The sequence below is a fragment of the Piliocolobus tephrosceles genome, chromosome 10, assembly GCF_002776525.5.
Source record: "Piliocolobus tephrosceles isolate RC106 chromosome 10, ASM277652v3, whole genome shotgun sequence".
NCBI lineage: Eukaryota > Metazoa > Chordata > Mammalia > Primates > Cercopithecidae > Piliocolobus > Piliocolobus tephrosceles.
In genome coordinates, this window is record NC_045443.1 from 101,594,416 (window position 1) to 101,620,595 (window position 26,180).

General features: G+C 41.4%; 2 protein-coding genes across 3 annotated transcripts in view; one reads left to right on the plus strand and one right to left on the minus strand.

Moving 5' to 3' along the window:
• Positions 1-3,914, minus strand: part of C10H12orf73 (chromosome 10 C12orf73 homolog) — a 19,514-nt gene extending 15,600 nt beyond the window's left edge. Inside the window, exon 1 of the mRNA XM_023190738.2 lies at positions 3,721-3,914. The gene's annotated coding sequence lies outside the window, so the exon portion shown is untranslated. The remainder of the gene's footprint in view (positions 1-3,720) is intronic.
• On the plus strand, positions 3,572-26,116 carry TDG (thymine DNA glycosylase). 2 transcript variants are annotated; one of them, XM_023189939.2, is made up of 10 exons: positions 3,572-3,826; positions 14,370-14,512; positions 17,321-17,562; positions 18,386-18,455; positions 20,259-20,394; positions 20,596-20,678; positions 20,758-20,852; positions 22,175-22,346; positions 22,803-22,928; positions 24,180-26,116. In XM_023189939.2, the coding sequence occupies exons 1-10, from the start codon at positions 3,804-3,806 to the stop codon at positions 24,320-24,322; spliced, it is 1,233 nt and encodes a 410-aa protein (XP_023045707.1). In that variant the 5' UTR covers positions 3,572-3,803; the 3' UTR covers positions 24,323-26,116. The 2 variants fall into 2 exon arrangements, with proteins under 2 accessions (XP_023045707.1, XP_023045789.1); XM_023190021.3 differs by lacking the exon at positions 14,370-14,512 and having other exon boundaries at positions 3,578-3,826.
• The last annotated feature ends 64 nt before the right edge of the window (positions 26,117-26,180 follow it).

Genomic DNA, 26,180 nt, shown 5'->3' on the forward strand with positions numbered 1-26,180 from the left:
CAGTGGCCGGATCTCAGCTCACTGCAAGCTCCTCCTCTCGGGTTTACGCCATTCTCCTGCCTCAGCCTCTGGAGTAGCTGGGACTACAGGCGCCCACCACCTCGCCTGGCTAGTTTTTTGTATTTTTTAGTAGAGACGGGGTTTCACTGTGTTAGCCAGGATGGTCTCGATCTCCTGACCTTGTGATCCGCCCGTCTCGGCCTCCCAAAGTGCTGGGATTACAGGCTTGAGCCACCGCGCCCGGCAGAGACAGGGTTTCTCTATGTTGGTCAGGCTGGTCTCGAACTCCCGACCTCAGGTGATCCACCCACCTCGGCCTCCCAATATTTCATTGTTTTACACTAAATATTCATCATTTCCTTTCTTTTGCTTATGTGGAGTTTCAGTTACTCCTCATTCTCTAATTCTTAAGGTGGAAGCTGAGGTAATTGATTTGAAAGCTTTCTTGTTTTATTTGGCACTTAGTGCTATCAATGTTCGGTGACTCTTTAGGTTTTGAATATCCTTCTGCCTAAAGTCTTTCTGCCTCCTCACACTCTGCCGAGGCTCCCAAAGAGCCCTGAGAGGGTGGACTCTGGTGCCACACTGCCCTGGCAATAATAATCTTGACTCTGCCACTTAATAGCTGTGTGACCTTGCTCAAGTTACTTAACCTCTCTGTATGTCAGTTTCTTTGCCTGTAAAATGTAGATAATAATAATAGCTACCTATTAATTTTAGGAGTCCAGTTGGCTGGGCAATTATGCTTAGATGTATGGTCAAACATTTTGGTTTCTGTGAGAGTGTTTTTGGATGAGATTTAACATTTAAGTGGGTAGACTTTGAGTAAAGCCAATTGCCTTCCAAAATGTGGGTGGGCCTCATCCAATCAGTTGAAGATGTAAATAAAACAAAAAATTGACCTCCCCAGGGCAAGCCAGAATTCTCTAGCAGACAGCTTTTGGACTTGAACTATATACAATGCACTGAATGTTTATGTCCCATCCCCCACCACCAAATTCCTATGTTGACACCTAATCACCAACGTGATGCTATTAGGTGAAGTCTTTGGGAGGTGGTTGGGTCAGAAGGACATAGCTCTCGTGAATGTGATTAGTGCCCTTATAAAAGAGGCCCAGAGAACTGCCTCTTCCCTTCCACCACGTGAAGACACAGCTAGAAGGTACCATCTATCAACCAGCAAGTGGGTCCTCTCACCAGACGCTGAATCTTCAGGCACCCCGATCTTGAACTTCCCAGCCTCCAGAACTCTGAGACATAAATGTGCATTGTCTATAAAGCCACCCAGTTTTTGGTATTTTATTATAGCAGCCCAAACAAAGACACAACCTTGACTCACATTTAATCCTAAGGATTAAATGAATTAATATAGACAAAGTACTTACAGCAGTCCATGGCACATATTAAACAGTCAATAAATGTTAACTGCTATAATTACTACCATCATCATCATTATTCTGAATATAACTGCTGTCTTTAGCACCAATTCTTGTACTGGTCTCAAAAGCCCTCATATGCAGTAAGGACCCTGGTACCCACTTACGGATGAAAATCCACTATTGGACAAACCCTACCCAGTAGCAAGCCCTGTTGACAGTAAGATGTAACTAACTGGCATAACATCAGCTACTAGGGAAGTAAACTCACTAGGTTCCTGAAAGGGAGAGGAGGCATTAGGAAGAGGAGAAAGGGAAACAAGCTGAAGTGACTTGGCTTGTCTTTTGCAGTTGTCCTATCATCTGTCCTATCATACAAAGTCTCTCCTGAAGTAGAGGCACAAATGGCAAAGATAAGAGAGTAACACCTCTCCCAGGCTTCCCCAGCTCTGGTGGGCCAGGCTCACAAGCAGAAAAAGTTTGTCTTCCAGACTCAGATGCAGGATGTTGAGAGAGAGAGAGACACTGATGGGATAAAAGCCAGTTTGCTGCAATTGCTTCACCATTTTCAGGTTCAGTGTCCTCACCGACAACTCCTCCCATAAGCTTTTTTTTTTGAGACGGAGTCTCACTCTGTAGCCCAGGCTGGGGTGCAGTCGTTCAATCTCGGCTCACTGCAACCTCTGCCTCCCGAGTTCAAGCGATTCTCCCACCTCAGCCTCCCGAGTAGCTGGGATTACAGGTGCAGAGATAGGGTTTCGACATGTTGGCCAGGTGGGTCTCGAACTCCTGACCTCAGGTGATCCACCCGCCTCAGTCTCCCAAAGTGCTGGGATTACAGGCATGAGCCACCACGCCTGGCCTCCTCCCATAAACTTTGTTTTGCTATGCAAGATTGAGCAGAGGACCCTGGTCTCTTTGAGGTTATGAGTGGAGTTGGCAGGACCCAGAAGCACAGCAACCCACAGTGAGGGAAGCCCTTGCTGCCCAAGGTAATTCCCCAAGTGCAGACAACCTGAGAAAAGTTTGCTCTCTTCACACACACTCAGTCACCAGAATTCTCTCCCTGAAATAACTGAGACAAGCCACCTGATGTAAGACTTTTCTAGACGACGGTCCTGAGCCATTGGCAAAATCAGAGAGGATGGGCTTTTTCTCATTCATTCAACATATATTCATTGAATATTTACCATGTGCCAGGTTCTGAGTAGTATCTACTAATGGACAGGGTATTCATAAAAGTTCTGTACTGTTTTAAAAGTTTCACTTAAACTTTAAATAATTGATATACTACAAATTAATCTTTCTCTATTTACTCACGAGAGCCTTTTCCTGGATCCTAGAATGAAGAAAATTCATGGAGCACAGAGCCACAGTCATCTCCCAGCTCACAGGTCACGTGAGTGAGAAATAAACTTCTGTGGCTGTAAACCACCGAAGGTTTGGAGTTACCTGTTACTATATGCATGAACTCAGGAAACCTAACAAATACAGCAGTCACGTTTTTTATCATCCTGCAAACTAGAAAAACCCAAAAGCCTATTCCATTAAGAGTTCCTTAATGAAGTACAAACACCAGTGACAGAAATGGAGAACTAATGAAACAAAAGCCAGCTGTAAGAACTACTGAGACATAAAAGAGAGGTTAGTTTGTAAGATTACGAACCACTGAGATGTAAAAGTGGGGTTAGTCTGTAAGGTTATGGGAGGTGATGCTCGAATGGGATCTAGTCTCGTAGACGTCAAAGGTTAATATTCTCACATATCCAAACTAATGCAGAGAGCGGTTTATGTAGAGCTTTACATTCACCCTCATTTCACAGATAAGAAAACTGAGGCCCAAGATGGCACAGTGGCCTCGACGCCCAGGTTTTCCACTTCCAAAGTCTCTCCCTCACATCTCATTACCTGATAATGCAACAGTCTTTAATCGGGGCGAATTTCGGGGTGGAAAGGACTAGATAATGCTGATAAGCGTCATCATCCCATATACACAGCCCCCAAAGGTCAGCACCCTATAGCCCACGCGTCCACCAGTCCCCGAAAATACTGGGGACAAAAGCTGACGTCAGCAGAGGGCTGCTAGTCCCAGTCGTCTGGTCCTCCACCCTTCCCGAAAAGCCAAGCGGCGGAGCTGGGGCGCCCTGCGAGAAGAGGGTGAGCGTGATTGGGCTGTCCTGCATCACGTGACGGTCAGTACGCGTGGGATTTGGCTCAGAGGAGGCGGAAGTGCAGCGCAGAAAGGGGGTCCGTGGGGGAGGGCAGAAGCTGGGGGAGGAGCTTGAGTCCAGCCACTGTCCGGGTACTGCCAGCCATCCGGCCCAGGTCTCTGGGGTTGTCTTACCGCAGTGAGTACGACGCGTACTACAGAGATCGGTCGCCCGTGTGCCTGGCAGGTGGAGCCGTCCGCATCAGCGGCCTCCGAGAATGGAAGCGGAGAACGCAGGCAGGTAATGCCGGGGCCAGCGCTGCCCCTACCTTGCGCCCCTCACGGCGGGGCAGGTTGGCTGGCGAGCGCGCGCGCACGCAGGGGTCTTTTAAATCCCGGCCCGAATACAAAGGCCGGGGCCGCGCGTGCGCACGGCGGCCTGCTTGGCCCTTCCTTCCCTGGCTGCGGCGGCGGCGGCGGTGGTGACGGTCGGGGTTGCTCTGAGGGTTACCTGGTGCACCTGGACCCTTCTTTGGTTCTCCGCGATAACCAGTTGACTATAAAATATATTAGTAAACATCCAGCAGTCTTTGGTTACTGTGTCTTTCTGGATGCCTTTCTTGGCTACGTTTCCCTTCACCCTCCATTACCACGCTAAGAGCTGTTAAAGATGAGTGTCGAACATTTCCAGCTCCAGGAGTTTTCATTTTAAAGTTGGTTGATTTGTTGCGGCTTCCTCCCCGAAGGCCTACTAAAAGCAATGTTAAGGGTCATGGGTTAGATAATTTTATTGTGGGAATATGTATACCACTCTCGAGTAGTCAATCTAAAAATGACCTTTGAGTTTTCCAGTGGTCTTGGGGACGATCTTAAGAATCCGTTTTTAAAAAGTCCTTTGGGGGAGTCAAGAGAAGGATTTGCAAAAGCAAGAGATTTAGGGATTTGAACTCCTGGTGGAAAACTAAATTTAAAAAAAAATGGATATGGTGGTAGTTTTTTAAAAGATAAAGAGTGATGATTTACATTGAAATTAAAAGAAAAAAACCTGTTATACCTAATGAAGAGTTATCCTGACTCTCAGTGGCTAATGGGAGCTGAATTTAGGCAATACAAAGGACTTCTATGGGCCTGTTCATGTCTGTAAAGTCGACATGTCTGGAATCTGATTCTGACATGCCGGGAATTGGTGTTAGGTGAAAGGGCACACTAACCAAAATAAGAGTTTAGGAAAAGAGATATATGTAGACAAAGTGTGGACTTTATCTTGACTTTGTAGATCAAGTCCTGGAATAAATTACTCCACTTCTTTCCCAGAAGAACTTTACAAATAAGAGAATTCACCAAAATTTGTGGAAATCTCTCTTGTGACCTTACTTCAGAGCAGAATTGAAGCTTGGGCCAAGAATAAATTACACATTGTAAGACTTTATCCAGGGTCTTACAGCAAAATAGTAGGACTTGAATACACTGTTTAGCTCAAAGCTGTGACATGTCGGCCTGACTTCATCCAAAAGGCTATAGACCAGATTTTATTTTGTCTTGGAAAGCTTTCACCTTCAGAAACTGTGGAAAATTCTGTGTAATCTTCGGAAATGACTCAGACCCCAGGTAATCCTTAGAGAGTAGTTCTCTGTCACCCTTGACTCTGCTAGTCAAGAAATGTAATGTGGGATGTGAAAAAAAATAAATTTACTTTTTTTTTTTTTTTTTGAGACAGAGCCTTGCTCTGTTGCCTAGGCTGGAGAGCAGTGGCGGATCTTGGCTCACTGCAACCTCCTTCACCTGGATTCAAGTGATTCTCCCACCTCAACCTCCCGAGTAGCTGGGATTACAGGCACCTGCCACCAGGCCCTACTAATATTTTGTATTTTTAGTAGAGACAGGGTTTCACCATGTTGGCCAGGCTGGTCTTGAACTCCTGTCCTCAAGTGATCCACCCACCTCAGCCTCACAAAGTGCTAGGATTACAAATGTGAGCCACCACGCCCAGCCGACTTTTTATTTTAGAAGACTAATTTCAGATATTCAAAGAAGAAAATTCAAATTCCATGAATATAGACTTTTTTTTTTTTTTTTTTTTTTTGAGACAGAGTTTCACTCTGTTGCCCAGGATGGAGTGCAGTGGTGCAATTACCGTTCACTGCAACCTCTGCTTCCCGAGTTTAAGTGATTCTCATGTCTAGGCCTGCCAAGCATCTGGGACTATAGGTACCCAACACCACACCCAGCTAATTTTTTGTATATTTAGCAGAGACGAGGTTTCACCATTTTGGCCAGGCAGGTCTTGAACCCCTGGCCTCAGGTGATCACTTTGGCCTCCCAAAGTGCTGGGATTACAAGCATGAGCCAAAGCGCCCGGCCTAGACTTTATTTCAATGGCAAAATAGTTCAGGAGTCTTAGAAAGTGCTTACAGTCTAATCAACCAGAGAGGGATAAAGGAGGAATTTTATAAGGGTACTGGGTTGTTTCCAGTGACCTCAGGCATGAAAAAGACATTTACTGAGGATGGAAATTAGGATGCCAAATCAAAAGTGACTGGAAGAGAGTGGCATGGACCACTAAGAATATAAACAGGAAAGATTAACCCTCAAATGAGAATAGGCTTTATAGAAATATTAAGGAGACCAGGAAGGACTGTTTTAGTTAGATATTGACAACAAGAAGAATAAAGATTTGGGTTTTCTGCCCAGTCTACTGGCATGGTGGCAGCAGACAACAGAACACCTAAGTACTTTGTTCTGATTTGGATTTTACATCTTCTATGTTAGGAAAATGATTGTCTGACTGGAAATGGCAGAATGAGTATCTGTAAGACTTAAAGCTCAAGATCAATAAAGGCATTTAGGAGAAGTTTCAGGTGTTCTGACAGTATCATATGCCCTGGCCTGTGTGTGTTGTATTTCAAGGGAGAGGCCAGATTAAAGCAGTGTTTGAGGATTTGTAGCAAATGTACAGGGCCTGGAAATAAACACATGGGTTCCTGTTCTTCCAGAGGTGGAGTCTGTCCTCTCTTTACATTGGTCCTGAACAAAATTTTTACTTATCAATGGTTACTGAGCATTTTTAAAAGAAACTAATTGACCAGGCACGGTGGCTGACGCCTGTAATCCCAGCACTTTGGGAGGCCAAGGCGAGTGGATCGCCCGAGGTCAGGAGTTCAAGACCAGCCTGACCAACATGGTGAAACCCCATCTCTACTAAAAATACAAAATTAGCCAGGCATGGTAGCATAACTAGTGACCACTACACTACAGTATCAGTTCAGAAAGAAAGCAAGACGTATACTAGACAGGCAGCATCAGAAGGATGCTGGCAGGAGGTACCTATGGTAGTCATTATTATAGCAAATTTATTATATACCAGGTACTGTTTTGGATGTTTTACATATGCCAACTAGCTTAATCCTCATAACCAATTATTAGGTTCTGTTGCCATTTTGCAGATATGGAAGAGATTAAGAGGCATAAAGAGATTAAGGAACTTGCCCCCAGAGCTAGTAAATGGGAGAGCTGAAATTTGAATCCAGATGACCTGGCTTCAAAGTCTGCCTCTCTAGCTAGCAAATCTGCTTTACCGCTTCTCTTAGTGGGCAAGATGGCAATGAATGGTCTGATGACAATCCAGTTAGGTGAAATAAAAACCTGGCTTACTACTGAAAGAATCAGGCAGACTGAAGAGAGTACAGACGTACTCATATGCCATGTATCTCTATCCCTGACTTTGTTCCTTTCAGTAGCTTAACAGCAGCAGGGTGCTGATGGCATGCTGATAAAATTCGTGAGTGACCCAAGCCTGGGAGGAATTTGTGGAATTGACTGATTGATTGAATCAGAGTCCAGATAAATCCTGACTGACTGGAATGGTGAATCATCTTTTACAAAGAAGAGGCACAATCCTATACTCAGCTGCAGAAAAATCAGTGATAAAGTGGAATGAGGGAGAAGCGATACAAGGACAGTTTTCATTGATGGGAAACTCAGTGTGAATCAACAGTATAATGTAGGTGCCAGTATAGCTAGTGTCATGGATTCTGCAGTTTGTCTCCAGAATGAGCAAGTTGGTAGTCCTGCTCAGTTTCAGGCTGATGAGGCTTTATCTGGAGTTTTGTTTGATTCTGAGTACCAAAAAATGACCAAATACTGAAGAAATTTGACATCATACTACATGAGGAATTATACTATTTGAGGAATACTGTAGGAGGACTGGCTTATTCTAAATCTTTATATTCACAGTTTCTAGTAGAATGTACATATGGTGAATACACAGACCTCCATGTAGGAATATCAAATGGAATCTTAACAATGGTTATGGTGCTATCGCATCATAATTGACATAACCAGACCCCTTTAGTTGAGTATTTGGATTATTTAGCCTTGTTCATTATTTTGTAAGTATTCAGTATGGCATGTGCTTTTTTTAAGTGAAGATAATAAAATGTATTTAGAAAATAGCAACTTAGGCTGGGTGCAGTGGCTCACACCTGTAATCCCAGCCTTTGGGAGGCCAAGGTGGGAGGATCACTTGAGGCCAGGAGTTCAAGACTAGCCTGGGCAACATAGTGAAACCTCATCTCTACAAAAAATTTAAAATTTAGCCAGGCATAGATGCATGTACCTGTAGTTCCACTACTCAGGAGACTGAGGCGAGAGGATTGCCTGAGCCCGGGTGTGTGAGGTTACTGTGAGCTATGATAGCACCACTGCACTCCAGCCTGGGTGACAGAGCCAGACCCTGTCTCTTAAAAAAGAGAAAAGCAACTTACATCCCTAAAATAGTGTAAAATAATTGAAGATAAAAGAAGTTGGAGTCATTAATTTTAGAGAAAACCTTAAAGATTTAGTTTTTTGAAATACAGCAAATCTAGCCAGGCGTGGTGGTGTGCGCCTGAGGTCTCAGCTACTCAGGAGGCTGAGGCAGGAGGATCACTGGAGCCCAGGAGTTGGAAGCTGCAGCCAACTATGATCAGGCCACTGCACTCCAACATGGGTGACAGAGTAAGACTCCGTCTCTAAAAAATATAATAATTAAAAAAATTTAAAAATAGCAAATCTGAATTAACTGGACTTCTTAATGAACTCTATGTGTGGAGTGTGTGTATGTGTGTTTTGAGAAAGACTATCAGAAAATATAGTCAACCTTCCATATCTATGGATTCTGCACTAGGAATTCAACCAACTGTGGATTTAAATTATTTGGGGAAAAAGGACAAATAACAACATTAAAAAATAATACAGATAAAAAGAATGCAGGATGACAGCTACTTACATAGCATTTACATTGTATTAGGTATTATGAGTAATGTAAAGATGATGTAAAGTATAAGGGAGGATCTGCATAGGTTATATACAAATACTATGCCATTTTATATCAAGCGACTTGAGCATCCTTAGATACTGGTATCTGTGAGGAGTCCTAGAACCAATCCCCCATGTACACGAAACTAGGTACATACCACAGTCCATTTTTAGAAAGATTGATTAGTAACTAAAGGATGACTGTACACAGTTCATCAGTTCCAGGCAGCTATAAAAAACCAATCTAGCTGGGTGAGGTAGCTCACGCCCGTAATCCCAGCACTTTGGGGAGGCTGAGGTGGGCAGATCATGAGGTCAGGAGTTGGAGACCAGCCTGACCAACATGGTAAAACCCCGTCTCTACTAAAAATATAAAAATTAGCCGGGCGTATTGGTGCGCCTGTAATCCCAGCTACTCAGGAGGCTGAGGCAGGAGAATCGCTTGAACCTGGGAGGCAGAGGTTGCAGTGAGCCGAGATTATGCCATTGCACTCCAGCCTGGGTGACAGAACAAGACTCAATCTCAAAAAACAAACAAACAAAAAACAACAGAAAAACAATCTGTGAGCGCTGCAGTTCAACAGAAGGTGAGTGCAAATGGAGGCCAGGAGAGAAAAAGAGGTAAACAGGAAAATGAGGGAGAGAGAGAGGGAGTGAAGAATATTTGAGATAAAAGTAAATGATGGGGGAAGAAAAGTGAACAAAAGGAAATAAAATCAATCATGCTTGTAAGTTTGACATCAGGAAGTTATAGAAAGTAGAAAGTCTTTGGGGTCTGTTTTGAGTCTCGACAGATCTAGTCCTATTTCCTATACATCGTCCACATATGTAGAAATCACTGAGTCTAATTCCTCATTTTCATGGTGAGGAAATGGATACCTGGAGAGGATAAATGACTAAATGCTCTTCATTACTGTCCTTCTCATAGAGTTATTGCTCAGAAACATTGCAGAGTTCTGGATTATAAAGTAGCAACGATCATTATGCATGCACAAATGTATTTAAGAAATATCCTCACACTGAGGTTGAAACAGGTTTATGCTGCTTATACATTTAGTTGTTATTATAATAGAAGATAAAATTATACAGAACCCTTTTCTTTTTTTTTTTTTTTTAAGACAGAGTCTTGCTCTGTTGCCCAGGCTGGAGTGCAGTGGCATGATCTTGGCTCACTGCAACTTCCACCTCCCTGGTTCAAGCAATTCTCCTGCCTCAGCCTTTCGAGTAGCTAGGATTACAGGCACGTGCCACCATGCCCAACTAAGTTTTGTATTTTCAGTAGAGACAGGGTTTCACCATGTTGACCAGGCTGGTCTCGAACTCCTAACCTCGTGATCCACCCACCTCAGCCTCCCAAAATGCTGGGATTACAGGCATGAGCCACTGCATCCGGCCAGTTATCCAGAACTCTTTAGTTAACTAGCATTCAAGTTTATGAAGATTTTTATGTAGATGTAATGCTTGTTTCTGCCAAGTAATAGGAATGTTGTGATCTACCATCTTTCTTTTATTCTGGCTTTTAGAAAGCTGTTGAGGTAAACAAGCTAAGTTTAATGCTCAAAGATAGTGTATTCCTCAGAACAAACACATTTTATTTCCCATAGATTTATTTTCCCATAGGTTTATTTTTCTTTATCCGTGCTAATTTAACTTTTTGTAAAATGCCACAGTCCATTTTTAGAAAGATTAAGGGATATATCATTATTATAGATAAGTTTCTAGGTTTCTTTCAAACTTGATATACCTATCTAATATAAAAGTTCAGATGCTTTTTCCTCTTTATTTTTCACTTTTTATTCAGCCAACTGTGATTTCTAGAATTTTTATTTTCAGCTTCTGAACCCCAGAATTCCTGAAGATGATTAACAACCTCCGACTATACCAAAAATTTGGAAGATTTTTTTAATGTGAAGAATCCTCTTGTCATGTGAACGATATCTCCCTAATTTATGTATTTTCAGTTTTCATTTTCATGAAGTGCTCAAAATGGGACACGTGAAATTCTGAGAGCAGTAGTAAGAAACGTGGGAGGGTGGTAGCTAGATTGCCTTCCTGACCATGTGACAGAGTAAAAACACATCACATGCATTATTTTTTCTTTTTTTGAGATGGAGTTTCACTCTTATTGTCCAGGCTGGAGTGCAATGGCTCCGTGTCAGCTCACCACAACCTCCACCTCCTGGGTTCAAGCGATTCTCCTACCTCAGCCTCCCAACTAGCTGGGATTACAGGCACACATCACCATGCCAGCTAATTTTGTGTTTTTAGTAGAGACAGGGTTTCTGCATGTTGCTCAGGCTAGTCTCGAACTCCTGACCTCAGGTGATCCACCGCCTTGACCTCCCAAAGCACTGGGATTACAGGCCTGAGCCACCGTGCCCAACCATATCTCATGCATTCTTTTGCTCAGGCATTTATTGTCACCATATGTCTTTGTTTCTGTATATTCAAGCTAAATCAAGGTGCTATTAGAATCTTGGAAAACTGCCACTGACCACAGTCAGAGCTTGCAGTTTCTTTAGTTAGAATTGCCACAGGACCATTGCTCAAGACTTCCAGATCTAACCTAGCCATATCCAATTCATCATTAGAATATTTAAATCATAAATACTGAACAACCAGTATTTTAACAATTTATTGCAAAGCGCTACTAATAATATTAAAGAAAAGTTTGGGAAAAAAAGGACATTTTACTTTGTGCCAGGCGTGATTCTAAGCATGGTTCTACATTGTCCCTGTCTACATATTCTCCCTTATGTGTAGCCTTAGTTTACATTACTATTTTGTATTCTTTTCTGTTTTAAAATATAAACTCTTTCCTGTTCTTTTACATAATTATTTAATTTTTTAGTAGCTGCATAGTGTTTTCTCATGTTAATGTATTTTAGTTTACTAAATCATAACTTTATTTTTATGTAATTTGTGAACAATATATTTAAAGAAATAAAACTCTTATGATACAGGTTAATCTCTTTCTCACTCATTCTTAATCTTTGCTTTACCAGCCTACCCTTAAAGATAGCTGGAAGTGGAAATGCCTCTCCAGTGGTTTGTGCATTGGGATTGGGCTTCTGTTTATCTTGAGCTGCCAACATTTAGCCCAGCCACTTGGGGTGGTCTGTTATCCTTTGTCACCCCAGGCCATTTAAGCTTATCCAGGAAATGCTTTAGTTTGCCTTTTTTTTTTTTTCTTCCTGTTAACCATTTTATTGAGATATGATTTACATACTACATGGTTCATCCATTTAAAGTGTACTCATTTGCCCTCTTTTGTTGTTGTTGAGGCAGAGTCTCGTTCTGTCCCCCAGGCTGGAGTGCGGCAGTGTGATCATCGCTCACTATAACCTTTAACTACTAGACTCAGGCAATCCTCCTGCCTCACCCTCCTGAGCAGCTAGGGCTACCAGCATGCACCACCATGCCCAGCTAATGTTTTAAAAATTTTTTGTGGAAGTGGCGATCTTGCTATATTGCCCCGGCCACTCTTGAACTCCTGGCCTCAAGTGGTCCTCCTGCCTTGCCCTCCCAAAGCACTAGGATTATAGACATGAGCCACCATGCCTGGCCTCATTTCCCTTTGTAATCTGATTTCTGAGCTTCCTGTTCTCTTTCAGTGAATGTCATGAGAACGAAAACTGATTAGTAAAGTATCTTGCCATAGAAAACATGACTTTCCTCTCCAAATAGTAGACCAAACTTTTCCGTTTTACTTTCTACTGTTTTTCTTCTCCTGCCTATTTAATGGCATTATTTGACATTTGCTGTGACTTGAGTTTCATCAAATATGTGTTTACTTGCCTGGTTTTATGCTAATAGCAACACCATGAGCTAGTGGTTTAAGGCCATGGGAAGTATTTTTTTTAATTGTTTTATTTGAAAGCCCACATTCTTTCCTTTGAACAGAATACTTTGAACAAAATTTAAATCATGTTCAGAAGAGAGGTTTAGAGGTTTTTTCCTTCCTAAATTCAACACATATTTACAAAATATCCATTTCACCTTCCTCTTTAGTGACTTAATCTGTTTTGTGTTGCATTTCAGAATACCATAGACTGGGCAATTAATAAACAGTAGAGGTTTTTTTGGCTCCGACTTCTGGAGCCTGGGAAGTTCAAGGTGGAGGGGCTATGTCGGATGAGGGCCATCTTGCTGCATCATAAAATGGCAGAAGGAATCACACAGTGAGGCAGCACTTGTGACAGAGATAGGAAAGGAGGTTCATCTACTCATCCTGTTATCAGGAACCCTCTTCTGTGATGATATAGCATTAACCCATTCATGAAGGGAGAGCCCTCCTCTTGAGCTGATCACCTTTTTTTTTTTGGTCTTTTGAGACAGAATCTCGCTCTGTCACCCAAGCTGGAGTGCAGTGGTACAATCTCAGCTCACTTCAACCTCCGCCTTCCAGGCTCAAGCAGTTCTTCTGCCTCAGTCTCCCAAGAATCTAGGAGTTCAGGTACATGCCACTGTGCCTAATTTTTGTATTTTTAGTAGAAGCGGGGTTTTGCCATGTTAGGCTGGTTATGAGCTCCTGACCTCCGGTGATCTACCTTCCTCGACCTCCCAAAGTGCTGGGATTACAGGTGTGAGCCACTGTGCCCGGCCTTGTCACCTCATAAAGGTCCTACCTCTCAACACTTGCATTGGGGATTTAGTTTTCAACATGTGAACTTTGGGGGACACATTCCAACCATAGCAGTGGCAAAAAAAAAAGTAACCCCAACAAAACAACAATACCACCACCAATAAAAATGAAATCTAGGCCCGGGTGCTGTGGCTCACACCTGTAATCCCAGCACTCGGGGAAGCTGAGGTGGGCAGATCTCTGGAGCTCAGAAGTTCAGACCAGCCTGGCCAACATGGCAAAACCCTGTCTGGACAAAAAATACAAAAATTAGCCAAGCACTGGCGCTCGCACCTGCAGTCCCAGCTACTTGGGAGGCTGAGGTGGGAGGATCCCTTGAGATCTACCTCAGCAGTAGCAGTGAACCAAGATCGCACCACTTCACTCCAACCTAGGTGACAGAGGGAGACCCTGTCTCCATACACACACAAAAAAAAACTAATGAAAAAAGAAGTAAACAGGCAAATAAAAAGAAACTAAAAGAGAACCTTAATTAGATTGGAGGGGATCTTCCGGTGATTAAATACTGAAGGATACTGAAAGTAGGGGCACAAATTGTATTTGGGGACATCTTAACCCTGTATGGGTTGATAGACCTTTCAAGTCTGTCTGCTAGAAAATTCCCTCAGTCTTATTTCAGAGAAAGTTCTGGGCTGACTTGACAGGACTGATCAGTTTTATCAGTGACACATCTTATCGTTAAACAGCGCAAGAGTTAATGGTTGGTTAGTAAGCACTCAGTAAAGGTTGGTGAACGTGTACATACAGGACTAGATCTCTCCTTCCCTGTAATCCACTCTAAATAAATACTTTAGTCTGGTTACAAAATACTGAATACTATACTGAAAATTTTTGTACAGCTGATCATTTGGATTTACATTTGGGTAATTTTATCATTACATCTCATGCTTCATTATTCTTTCAGCTATTCCCTTCAGCAAGCTCAAGCTTTTTATACGTTTCCATTTCAACAAATGATGGCTGAAGCTCCTAATATGGCAGTTGTGAGTGAACAGCAAATGCCAGAAGAAGTTCCAGCCCCAGCTCCTGCTCAGGAACCAGTGCAAGGTAGTTTCACCATGAGAGCTTAGAAAATTCAACATCGGATCAGCCAGCTTATTTAAGAAAGGGTTTCATGGTGAATTTTAGCTCTATTTTAGTGTTAAAAAGTCAAATCCACTTTTTAAGTACTTAGTATGTGCTAAGCACTGATAGGTTCTGGGGAATAAAAGAACATGGATCCTGCCGAAAAATATCTCATAATCTAATAGAGAACAGTAGTAAGTAAATACACGTTACAGCTCAGCACAGTTCATAGTGAAGAGGGGCATAGAATGAATGCCCTGAAAGCTTATGGGGTTGGCTTCTAACTCAGACTGACGGCTCAGAGGCCGCTTCTCAGAGCAGAGGAATAACACCAGGGCTCTGAAACTCTAACAGTGCGGAGGCTTCATCCCCATGAAGATGAGAGTAGGGAAGTGTCCAGGCTGAGGGGGCTACACAGGCCGGGTACGGACACACACAAGCATGGCACGGCCAGAAACAGAGCAATTCTGTGTCCTTGGAGTCTGGGATGTAACAAGGAAATAGTGAGAGATGAGGCCAGATGGGGCAGTTGAAGCTTGTTTTTTATCCCAAAGAATTTATATTCTATCATGAAGGCAATAGGGAGCTGTTGAGAGAATGTAAGCAAGGGATGACTTGACTTGATTGGTGCTTTACAAATTAGTCTGGAAATATTAGAGAGGATAGATTGGTTGGTAGACAACAAGTTAGAACTTGGAGGCAGGCCGGGCACAGTGGCTCACACCTGTAATCCCTGCATTTTGGAAGGCTGAGACGGGTAGATCACCTGAGGTCAGGAGCTCATGACCAGCCTGGCCAACATGGCAAAACCCCCCCTCCGTTGAAAATATACAAATTAGCCGGGCGTGGTGGTGCACGCCTGTAATTCCAGCTACTGGGGAGGCTGAGGCACGAGAATTGCTTGAATCGTAGAGGCTGAGGCTGAGAGGCTGCAGTGAGCCAAGATCGCACCGCTGCACTCCAGCCTGGGCAATAGTGTGAGACTCTTGTCTCAAAACAAAAACAAAAACAAACAAAAAAGCCTTGGAGGCAATGAGTGGATTAGATGGATTAGAGACACTGTTTGAATAATCTAAGGGAGTACTGAGGAGGACCTGAAGGGGTGTAGAGTTAGGAAACACTTAGGAGGTAGAATTACCTAGCCATGGCTAATGGCTTTCATGTGGTTGGGGGGAGCATGGCAGGGTAGTGGGGGAGAAAGGGGAGTCCAGAAGTAACTGCCAGGTTTCTGGCATAGGCATTTGGTTGGAGGAGGTGCCATTCACCAAGACAGAGAATTAGAAGAAAATAATAGATTCCAGGGGTGGGAGAGTGGATGGAGAGAAGTTAATGATTTTCCCCAGTGTAACAGTATTTGTATGAGAAATGTGCTCAGGGTTTCGGTTTATTAATTGCAGGAACACATCTAATAACTCTGCCTCCGCATTAGGACTTCCCCAGCTACATGCCAATGATGGTGGATCCGTTGGCATAGGGAGTGGTAAGGCAATGTGAGGCAGAAGAGAGGAGGGACTGACTGCCTATATCCTGCCAGGCTTGATTGGGGGAAATGCCAAAGAGGAGTAGAGTGGGGTAGAAGCCTGAGTAGTTAGGAGAAATGTTAAATAATTAAGGGTAAGAAAACCAGGGCTCCCTGCTGGGCAACTATAGGTCAGTGGTTTTCAATAAAGGGTGATTTTGCCCTCCCAAGGGACATTTGACATTGTCTGAAGACACTTTTGATGATCCAGACTGGCAGGGCACTACTAGCATCTAGTGGTTAGAGATCAAGGGTGCTATTAAACATTCTGTAATGTGCAGGACAGCCACCCACAACAAAAAATTGTGCAGCCTGAAATGTCAATAGTGTGGAGGTTGAGAAACTGCTTTAGGTCCTGAGGTCGGATCCCTCCTCCTGCCTTTTGAAAAATACTGCCAACCCAGAGATGTCATCCTGAGCACCCCTAAATTTCTCTCTTCAACTATGTATGGAACAGAATATACCTCATCTCTAAAACAAGCCCACAAGCCATTTGTGTTTTTCTTTTTTGTGTGTGTGTGTGACAGAGTCTTGCTCTGTTGTCCAGTGTTGTCCAGGCGGGAGTGCAGAGGCATGATCTCAGCTCACTGCAGCCTCCACCTCCTGCGTTCAAGCAATTCTCCTGAGTTCAAGCAGTTCTCCTGCCTCAGTTTCCTGAGTAGTTGGGATTACAGGTGCACACCACCATGCTTGGCTAATATTTTTGTAGTTTTAGTAGAGACGAGGGTTTCACCATGTTGGCCAGGCTGGTTTCAAGCTCCTGACCTCAGATAATCTGCCTGCCTTGGCCTCCCAAATTGCCCTCCCAAAGTGCTGGGATTACAGACATAAGCCACCATACCTGGCCCATTTGTGGTTTTCTACTAGGGAAATTGAGTTAAAATGTTTCCCTTCCTTCCTGTTTCTCTATTTTTCTGTTCTTGTTTGCTTATTTATGTATTTACATTTAGAATTTATATAAAATGATACATAGAAACTTTGTATCCCTGAGGAGGTTAAGATGCCAAGTAATGCTGTGTAGAAAATAGTAGTCTATGATTATTCTTCCCACAAACAGCTAGCAGGGGAAGGAAAGTAGGCATGGGGGATTGCATGAACCCAGTTCTAGGGTGAAAGAAGGGGAGGATACTGCAGAGGGGACTGATGTTGGGACTGTAAGAGTTTAATTTTGGGGAGACAGGTACAAAAGGTGCTTGTTGGGTAACTTTTCTGGGAAAGCTGCTAAAGTTTCTAAGTTAAGATTTTCTGCATTTCTGGAAATTGTGTTTCAGAGGCTCCAAAAGGAAGAAAAAGAAAACCCAGAACAACAGAACCAAAAAAACCAGTGGAACCCAAAAAACCTGCTGAGTCAAAAAAATCTGGCAAGTCTGCAAAATCAAAAGAAAAACAAGAGAAAATTACAGACACATTTAAAGTAAAAAGAAAAATAGACCGTTTTAATGGTATTTCAGAAGCTGAACTTCTGACCAAGACTCTCCCCGATATTTTGACCTTCAATCTGGACATTGTCATTGTAAGATCTTTGTCCTCGCTGGATTTTATTAGTAGTATTGGAGGATTAGCTTTACTTAACAGTTGTCCTTGCAAATAGCATTTTGCTGAAAAGGACCATTTCTAAGAATCCTTTTGGTGGTAAATGGTGTCACCTTCATGAGGTTGTGTTATATGGGAGTGTTTAAGAGGGTGGGCTCCAAATGTAGGCTGTCTGGGTTCAAATCCTGTCACAAGTATAATCTTGGATAAGCCTTATTAACTTTCTAAACACGGGTTTTCTCATTGATAAACCAAGGGTGATAATACCACCCCCTCATAGGGTTGCAAGTAAATGAGATAATCCATGTGAATCACTTCAACTGAATGATACCCGCGGAGACTTCATAAATGGTAGCACAGATTTTAAGCTCTTATTTTTGTCAGTAACTGTAAGAAACATCAGCATGTGAATAATTGTGTAGGTGATGTGGAGCGAGCTTCTTGTTGAAAGCTGAGAACCAGAATTGTGGCTGGACATGGGCTCAGATTGATTGATTGTTCCAGGACCTCTCTTTCCAGACTCAAAGCAGCCCAGTTGGTGAGGGCGAGAGGCCTGGGATCATGAAGGAGTCAAACTGGTTTTTAAAAATAACAACAAAACTTTTAAAATAAAGAAAATCTCTTTCCCATGTATGAAATACTTTGTTCAGATCAAGAGTAGTAATTGGTAAATGATATTGCTTATGATGCTGGATTAAATTTGTGTTTTAATCAACTCAGTTTTGTCCACCACTCCTCCATAGAAACCCTAAGGCTTAGGTCCTACTTTTTAAGATGAAACGTCTAATTGTTTTGTATTATAGATTGGCATAAACCCGGGACTAATGGCTGCTTACAAAGGGCATCATTACCCTGGACCTGGAAACCATTTTTGTAAGTGGTTACCTTTTAAATTAATTTACTTTTAAATTAGATACCTTTTTAACAGGTTTTTTAAAAAAAAAACCAATTGTGTTTTTAAAAAGAAAGAGACTATAGATATACATTCATGTTTCATATTCTGTGTATGTGTCTGTACATGAAAATAAGAGGGTTTGAAATGATATGTCACTGTTAACATTTTAGTCTGAGAGTGGAGGGACGTGAGTACTTTCTTTTGTTTGAATTGTTTATAATGAGTTGTACTACCTTTTTTTTTTTTTTTTTTTGAGATGGAATTTTGCTGTTGCGCAGGCTGGAGTGCAATGGCGCAATCTCCGCTCACCGCAGCCTCCGCCTTCCAGGTTCAAGTGATTCTCCTGCCTCAGCCTCCCTAGTAGCTGGGATTACAGGCATGTGCCACCATGCCCAGTTAATTTTGTGTTTTTAGTAGAGATGGGGCATCTCCATGTTGGTCAGGCTGGTCTCGAACTGCTGACCTTAGGTGATCTACCCACCTCGGCCTCCCAAAGTGCTGGGATTACAGCCATGAGCTACAACGCCAAGTCAAGTTGTATTACTTTTTAAAAATGATTTTTTAAAAAATTGTTATCTATAGGCACAGGAACGATAGTGTAGTACATCTCTGTGGCAACGTAGACATAATACTAACATTTCCATATTTCTGCTGATTATTTTCTAGGAGAGCATAAAATAGTAGTAAAGACTTATATTTTTAGAGTAAGTTTTACAACTTGGCGGGATCTGATGGCTCACGCCTGTAATCCCAACACTTTGGGAGGCCAAAGCAGGAGGATAACTTAAGGCCAGGAGTTCGAGAGCCTGTACAACATAGCAAGATCTCATCTCTACAAAAAATAAGGTAGAGGTTGTAGTGCACACCTGTAGTTCCAGCTACTACAGAGGCTGGGTTGGGAAGATTGCTTGAGCCTGAGAGGTTGAGGCTGCAGTGAGCCACAGTTACTCCACTGCACTCCAGCCTAGGTGACAGAACTAGACCCTGTATCAAAAAAACAAGAAAACAAACAAACAAAAAACAAGCGTAACTACTGTTGTATTGCCTTCTCTATGTAAGTTGTCTTGTATGTAAATCATCTCACCTTATACCGCCTAATAGATCAGTGTATACAATACACTCTCAGGAAATTCTAATTGATTATCTAATACTAACATTCAGAACATTTAGGGCAACTGATAGTAATGTGATTTTGGAACTAATAATAACATATTGTTCCTATTATTTAAAAAAATTCCTTTTTTAGGGAAGTTTGAACTTCTAAATTTCTTCACCGTCAAGGTGTTTGTTGTTAGTCTGTTGCTGTATGTTTATGTGTGAGGTGGTGGTATCACCAATTGTAAAGCAAAATAGTCTCAAAGTTTCCTAAACTGAGTTGCTATATATTCTTGGGCAGGCATTTGCCTCAACCCCCTGTGAAAAGGAGATAATAATAGTATCTCGCAAGATAATTATGATGACTAAATCCAGGCGTGGTGGCTCACACCTGTAATCCCAGCAGTTTTGGAGGCTGAGGTGAGAAGATCACTTGAGCCCAGGAGTTCAAGACCAGCCTGGGCAACATGGTGAAACCCTGTCTCTACAAAAAATACAAAAATTAGCTGGGCATGGTGGTGTGCACCTGGGGTCCCAGCCACTCAGGAGACTGAGGTGGGAGGATTGCTTGAGCCTCGGTGGTCGAGGCTGCACTGAGCCATGATTGTGCCACTACACTCTAGCCTGGGTGACAGAGCGAGACCCTGTCTTAAAAAAAAAGAAATAACTGAATTTTCATTTCACAGGGAAGTGTTTGTTTATGTCAGGGCTCAGCGAGGTCCAGCTGAACCATATGGATGATCATACTTTACCAGGAAAGTATGGTATTGGATTTACCAACATGGTGGAAAGGACGACGCCTGGCAGCAAAGATCTCTCCAGGTAAGTACACAGCATTCGTTTTTATGGGGTGGAACCTTGACTAGGCTGGTGCCCCAAATATTCTAAGAACATCATATGTATCTAGCTCAAGCTGAGCTCAACAAATGTGCGATACAATCTTTCATTGAAAGCTGTCTGAATTTAGTGTATTACAAATATTGCCATATTTATATTTTTGACTACTTTTTAATTCAATTTTAGTAAAGAATTTCGTGAAGGAGGACGTATTCTAGTACAGAAATTACAGAAATATCAGCCACGAATAGCAGTGTTTAATGGAAAATGTAAGATTTACTTTTAAATTTTATTTTTTTTCTTTGCTAACATTATGGGCAATGTAAATATGTTTGTATTTCATTTTAGGTATTTATGAAATTTTTAGTAAAGAAGTTTTTGGAGTAAAGGTTAAGAACTTGGAATTTGGGCTTCAGCCCCATAAGATTCCAGACACAGAAACTGTAAGTCCCTAAAATTGAGTTTGTAAATATGCTAAATGTGAATTTTTTTCTAGATAATTTCCTTATTTGTCCTATCGTGATTTATGCCATGCAAAACATTTACACTGTATTTTAATATCTCTACATCAGCTTTAACTAATAGTTGTAAATTAATTCACATACTATTAGGGTTTATTAGAAAGAAAAACATTTGTCAGCTAAATGTTTTGACGTTGTTATTCAGTGAAAATATTGAGAGGAACTGGCTCATATACTACATTCAGAATACATTTAATGGCATGTAGTTGTCAAATTCAAATGGTTTAGCCCTTGTACTCAGTTGTGAAACAAACATGGAAACGCAGACATGATCCTGATTAGGAAAACTAATTACCCTATTTGTATATCTTAGCTCAACTTCGTTTTAGAGCCATATAAATAATAGAACCCAGACAAGCCTCCAGCCAACCTAACTGGTATTCAATACTGTTGTCTTATACACAAAGTCATCATGAAATAACAGTGTTTTTCAAACTGACATCTCTACAGAGCTTCTGCAGGCATTTGGTCCCAATTTTGCTTCTTAAATATAGTTTTAGGTTTTGTTTGCAACTTTTAAAAAACAACACAGTGCACAGATTTACATGTTGTATATACAACATTTTAACTGATGGAGAAGCTAATTTGCTGCCAGGTTTTTGTGGAGACCTAAAAATGTTTCTGCCACCTAAATATATTTAAACTTCTCCTTTAAAATTTTTTTTTGTTTATAACTTCTTATAAATATGCAATTGATGACTTTTATTATGGCACCGGTCTTTGCTTAAATGAAGGCCCACCTTTGTCTACTTGGTTAAAATTGTACAAGTTCAGTACTTCCTGTAGAGTACTGTGTCATTTTCTGTTACATGCCATTTGGAGGCTGGGCATAGTGGCTCATGCCTGTAATCCCAGTACTTTGGGAGGCCGAGGCAGGCGGATCACCTGAGGTCAGGAGTTTGAGACCAGCCTGGCCAACATGGTGAAACCCCATCTCCACTAAAAAATACAAAAATTAGCCAGGCATGGTGGCGTGTGCTATAATCCCAGCTACGTAGGAGGCTGAGGCAGGAGAATCGCTTGAACCCAGGAGGCAGCTTATTAGGAGGAGGCTCATTATTTTTTACTTACTGACTTGGTAATAAGTCAGTATTATAAATTCAAACTTAAACGCAACTACTTTTATTGATATGTAGTTAAGTATCAAGTTATTAACCCAAATAAAGACAAATACTCTAATCTCAATATGAGTGAATTCAATAGAATTTTAAGATTTCTGAAATTATAAAATGTTGTGGTTCTAGCTCTGCTATGTTATGCCATCATCCAGTGCAAGATGTGCTCAGTTTCCTCGAGCCCAAGACAAAGTTCATTACTACATAAAACTGAAGGACTTAAGAGATCAGTTGAAAGGCATTGAACGAAATATGGATGTTCAAGAGGTGCAGTATACATTTGACCTACAGCTTGCCCAAGGTACGTTACTGTCCTCATTCCTTTTATTCATTTTGTGTCTATATACACACACACACACACACACACATATTACAGAAAGTATGTTGTGGATTTAAAAGCAGGAGAAAAGAAAACAATTATATTTGCAGCCAGAGTGCTCTGATAATGAATATTAGTCACTGTTAAAATCTCCTTTTACCAAGGTCTTCCCTCTACTCTGGCACTCCTACAGATAATTCACCTTCAGAGGGCCAGAGCAGAGGGACGTAAGCAATATTGTACCCTACCTAATGAATATAAGAGGTTTTACAATTCTTATGTGTTTATTTAGTATATGCTATGTTTCAAAGATTAATAGAGACGTATCTCAGTATATGTGAACATTCAACAAAAATAATTGTTCATGATTTCTGAATAAAGCTACTTTCAAAATTGTTGTACAAAATCAGTTTTAAATCCTTTTTACCCTCCTCACAGAGGATGCAAAGAAGATGGCTGTTAAGGAAGAAAAATATGATCCAGGTTATGAGGCAGCATATGGTGGTGCTTATGTAGAAAATCCATGCAACGGTGAACCTTGCGGCTTCTCTTCAAATGGGCTAAGTATGTTTCCCTCCACATGTGTATTCCTTTCAAAGACGGTTTTGCCAGGATTGGGGGCAAGATTTTAATAGAAGGAGAGTAAATGATTGAAGAATGGGAATGGTAATATGAAATTTTATTTAGTGATTAATAGTGAAAAATTGATGGTTATTCCACATTGAATTACACAGACTTTTACAGTGCATTTTCTGTTTGTTTGTTTGTTTGTTTGTTTGTTTGTTTTTGAGATGGAGTCTCACTCTGTCACCCAGGCTGGAGTGCAGTGGCACAATCTCAGCTCACTGCAAACTCCACCTCCCGGGTTCACACCATTCTCCTGCCTCAACTTCCCGAGTTGCTGGGACTACATTCGCCGCCACCACGCCCGGCTAATTTTTGTTTGTATTTTTAGTAGAGACAGGATTTCACCGTGTTAGCCAGGATGTCTTGATCTCCTGACCTCGTGATCCGCCCGCCTCAGCCTCCCAAAGTGCTGGGATTACAGGCGTGAGCCACCGTGCCTTGCCTACAGTGGTGCCTGGGCTACAGTGCGTTTTCTTTAAGTCATGAACTCTTGGCCATCCTAGTTGCATTTTCCTCCTTTAATAACAAATGAGGATTAATAACAAATGAATCCTGTATCTGAAAAATAGAACAGAAACTTATAATTGTATTCAGGAAGCTTGCTTAACTATTTTAATAATAATTCTCCTTCACTAGACTGTTAAAATCTCCTACTTTGATCATTTAAAACTTCCAGGTCGGGCATGGTGGTTCACACCTGTAATCCCAGCACTTTGAGAGGCTGAGGTGGGTGGATCATTTGAGGTCAGGAGTTCGAGACCAGCCTGGCCAACATGGTGAAACACTGTCTCTACTAAAATATACAAAAATTAGCTGGGCATGGTGGCAGGCACCTGTAATCCTAGCTACTTGGGAGGCTGAAGCAGGAGAATCACTTGAACCCGGGAGGCAGAGGCTGTAGTGAGCCGAAATCACCCCACTGCACTCCAGCCTGGGTGACAGAGTGAGACACTGTCTCAAAAAGAAAAAAAACTTCCAAAGAAGCTGATGTGGTGGCTCACACCTGTAATCCCAGTGCTTTGAGAGGCTAAGATGGGAGGATCACTCAAGCCCAGGAGTTTGAGGCTGCAAAGAGCTGTCGTCGTGCCACTACATTCCAACCTGGGGGCGACAGAGTGAGACCCAGTCTCTATTTTTAAAAAAGCAAAAATTTCTAAATGGCATAAACTAACTTTGTCTTTCTGGCAGTTGACAGTGCGGAGTTAAGAGGAGAATCAGCTTTCAGTGGCATTCCTAATGGGCAGTGGATGACCCAGTCATTTTCAGACCAGATTCCTTCCTTTAATAATCACTGTGGAACACAAGAACAGGAAGAAGAAAGTCATGCTTAAGAATGGTGCTTCTCAGCTCTGCTTAAATGCTGCAGTTTTAATGCAGTTGTCAACAAGTAGAACCTCAGTTTGCTAACTGAACTGTTTTATTAGTATTTTACTCTAGTGGTGTAATTGTAATGTAGAACAGTTGTGTGGTAGTATGAACCTTATGAACCTAAGTAGTTTGGAAGAAAAAGTAGGGTTTTTGTATACTAGCTTTTGTATTTGAACTAGTCATCATTCCAGCTTTTTATATACTATATTTCATTTATGAAGAAATTGATTTTCTTTTGGGAGTCACTTTTGATCTGTAATTTTAAAATACAAGTCTGAATATTTATAGTTGATTCTTAACTGTGCATAAACCTAGATATACCATCATCCCTTTTATACCTAAGCAGAGCATGCTAATAATAATTACCACTGTCAAAGAGGCAAATGTGTTGGTTTTTGTATATGAAGTTAAGCCTCAGTGGAGTCTCATTCATTAGTTTTTAGTGGTAACTAAGGGTAAACTCAGGGTTCCCTGAGTTAGATGCACACTCAGACCTCTTTGCTTTACCAGTGGTGTTTGTGAGTTGCTTGGTAATAAAAACTGGCCCTTACCTGACAGAGCCCTGGCTTTTTGACCTGCTCAACCCTGTGTATTAATCCTCCAGTAGCCAGTAACTACTCTGGGGTGGCAGGTTCCAGAGAATGCAGTAGACCTTTTGCCACTCATCTATGTTTTACTTGAGACACATAAATATGATAGGGAAGGAACTGTATTTCTCCATTCATATTTATCACCATTCTGGTTTTATCTTCCTTGGCTTTAAGAATGCGCCATGGAAAGTGATAAAAAATGAACTTTTAGGCTAAGCAAAAAGATGCTGGAAATACTTCATAATCTCACTTAAACTGGTGCTTTATGTACATGAGATGTACTAAAATAAGTAATATAGAATTTTTCTTGCTAGGTAAATCCAGTAAGCCAATAATTTTAAAGATTCTTTATCTGCATCATTGCTGTTTGTTACTATGAATTAAATGAACCTCATGGAAAGGTTGAGGTATAAACTGTCGTGATTTTCTAATGAGTTTTCCATGGTGCTACAAATAATCCAGACTACTAGGTCTGGTAGATACTAAAGCTGGGTACTAAGAAATGCCATTTGCATCCTCTCAGTCACTCCTGAATATTCTGATTTCATACATACCCAGGGAGCATGCTGTTTTGTCAATCAATATAAAATATTTAGGAGGTCTCCCCCACCCCCAGGAGATTATATGATTGCTCTTCTCTATAATAAGAGAAACAAATTCTTGTCGTGAATCTTAACATGCTTTTTAGCTGTGGCTGTGATGGATTTTATTTTTCCTTAAGTCTAGGTCAAGCTGTGTAAAAGTCATTTATGTTATTTAAATGATGTACTGTACTGCTGTTTACATGGACGTTTTGTGCGGGTGCTTTGAAGTGCCTTGCATCAGGGATTAGGAGCAATTAAATTATTTTTTCACGGGACTGTGTAAAGCATGTAACTAGGTATTGCTTTGGTATATAACTATTGTAGCTTTACAATAGATTGTTTTATTTGAATGGGGAAAATACCTTTTAAATTATGACAGACATCCACTAGAGATGGGTTTGAGGATTTTCCAAGTGTACAATAATGATGTTTTTCCTAACATGACAGATGAGTAGTAAATGTTGATATATCCTGTACATGACAGTATGAGACTTTTTCATTAAATAATATTGAAAGATTTTAAAATTCATTTGAAAGTCTGATGGCTTTTATAATAAAATATATTAAGAATTGTTTTCCTTAAGTTATGGGCTTTTTCTGTAGCAAAACTGAGTGGTATTCTTTCCCCTTTAAACCTGAAGTCAGTT

Coding starts and splice junctions, on each gene's coding strand:
- TDG (XM_023189939.2), top strand. CDS start 3,804: ATGGAAGCGGAGAACGCAGGCAG. Junction 20,395..20,595: donor GGCAGCAAAGATCTCTCCAG/GTAAGTACACAG, acceptor ATTCAATTTTAG/TAAAGAATTTCGTGAAGGAG. Junction 22,347..22,802: donor TGACCTACAGCTTGCCCAAG/GTACGTTACTGT, acceptor CCCTCCTCACAG/AGGATGCAAAGAAGATGGCT.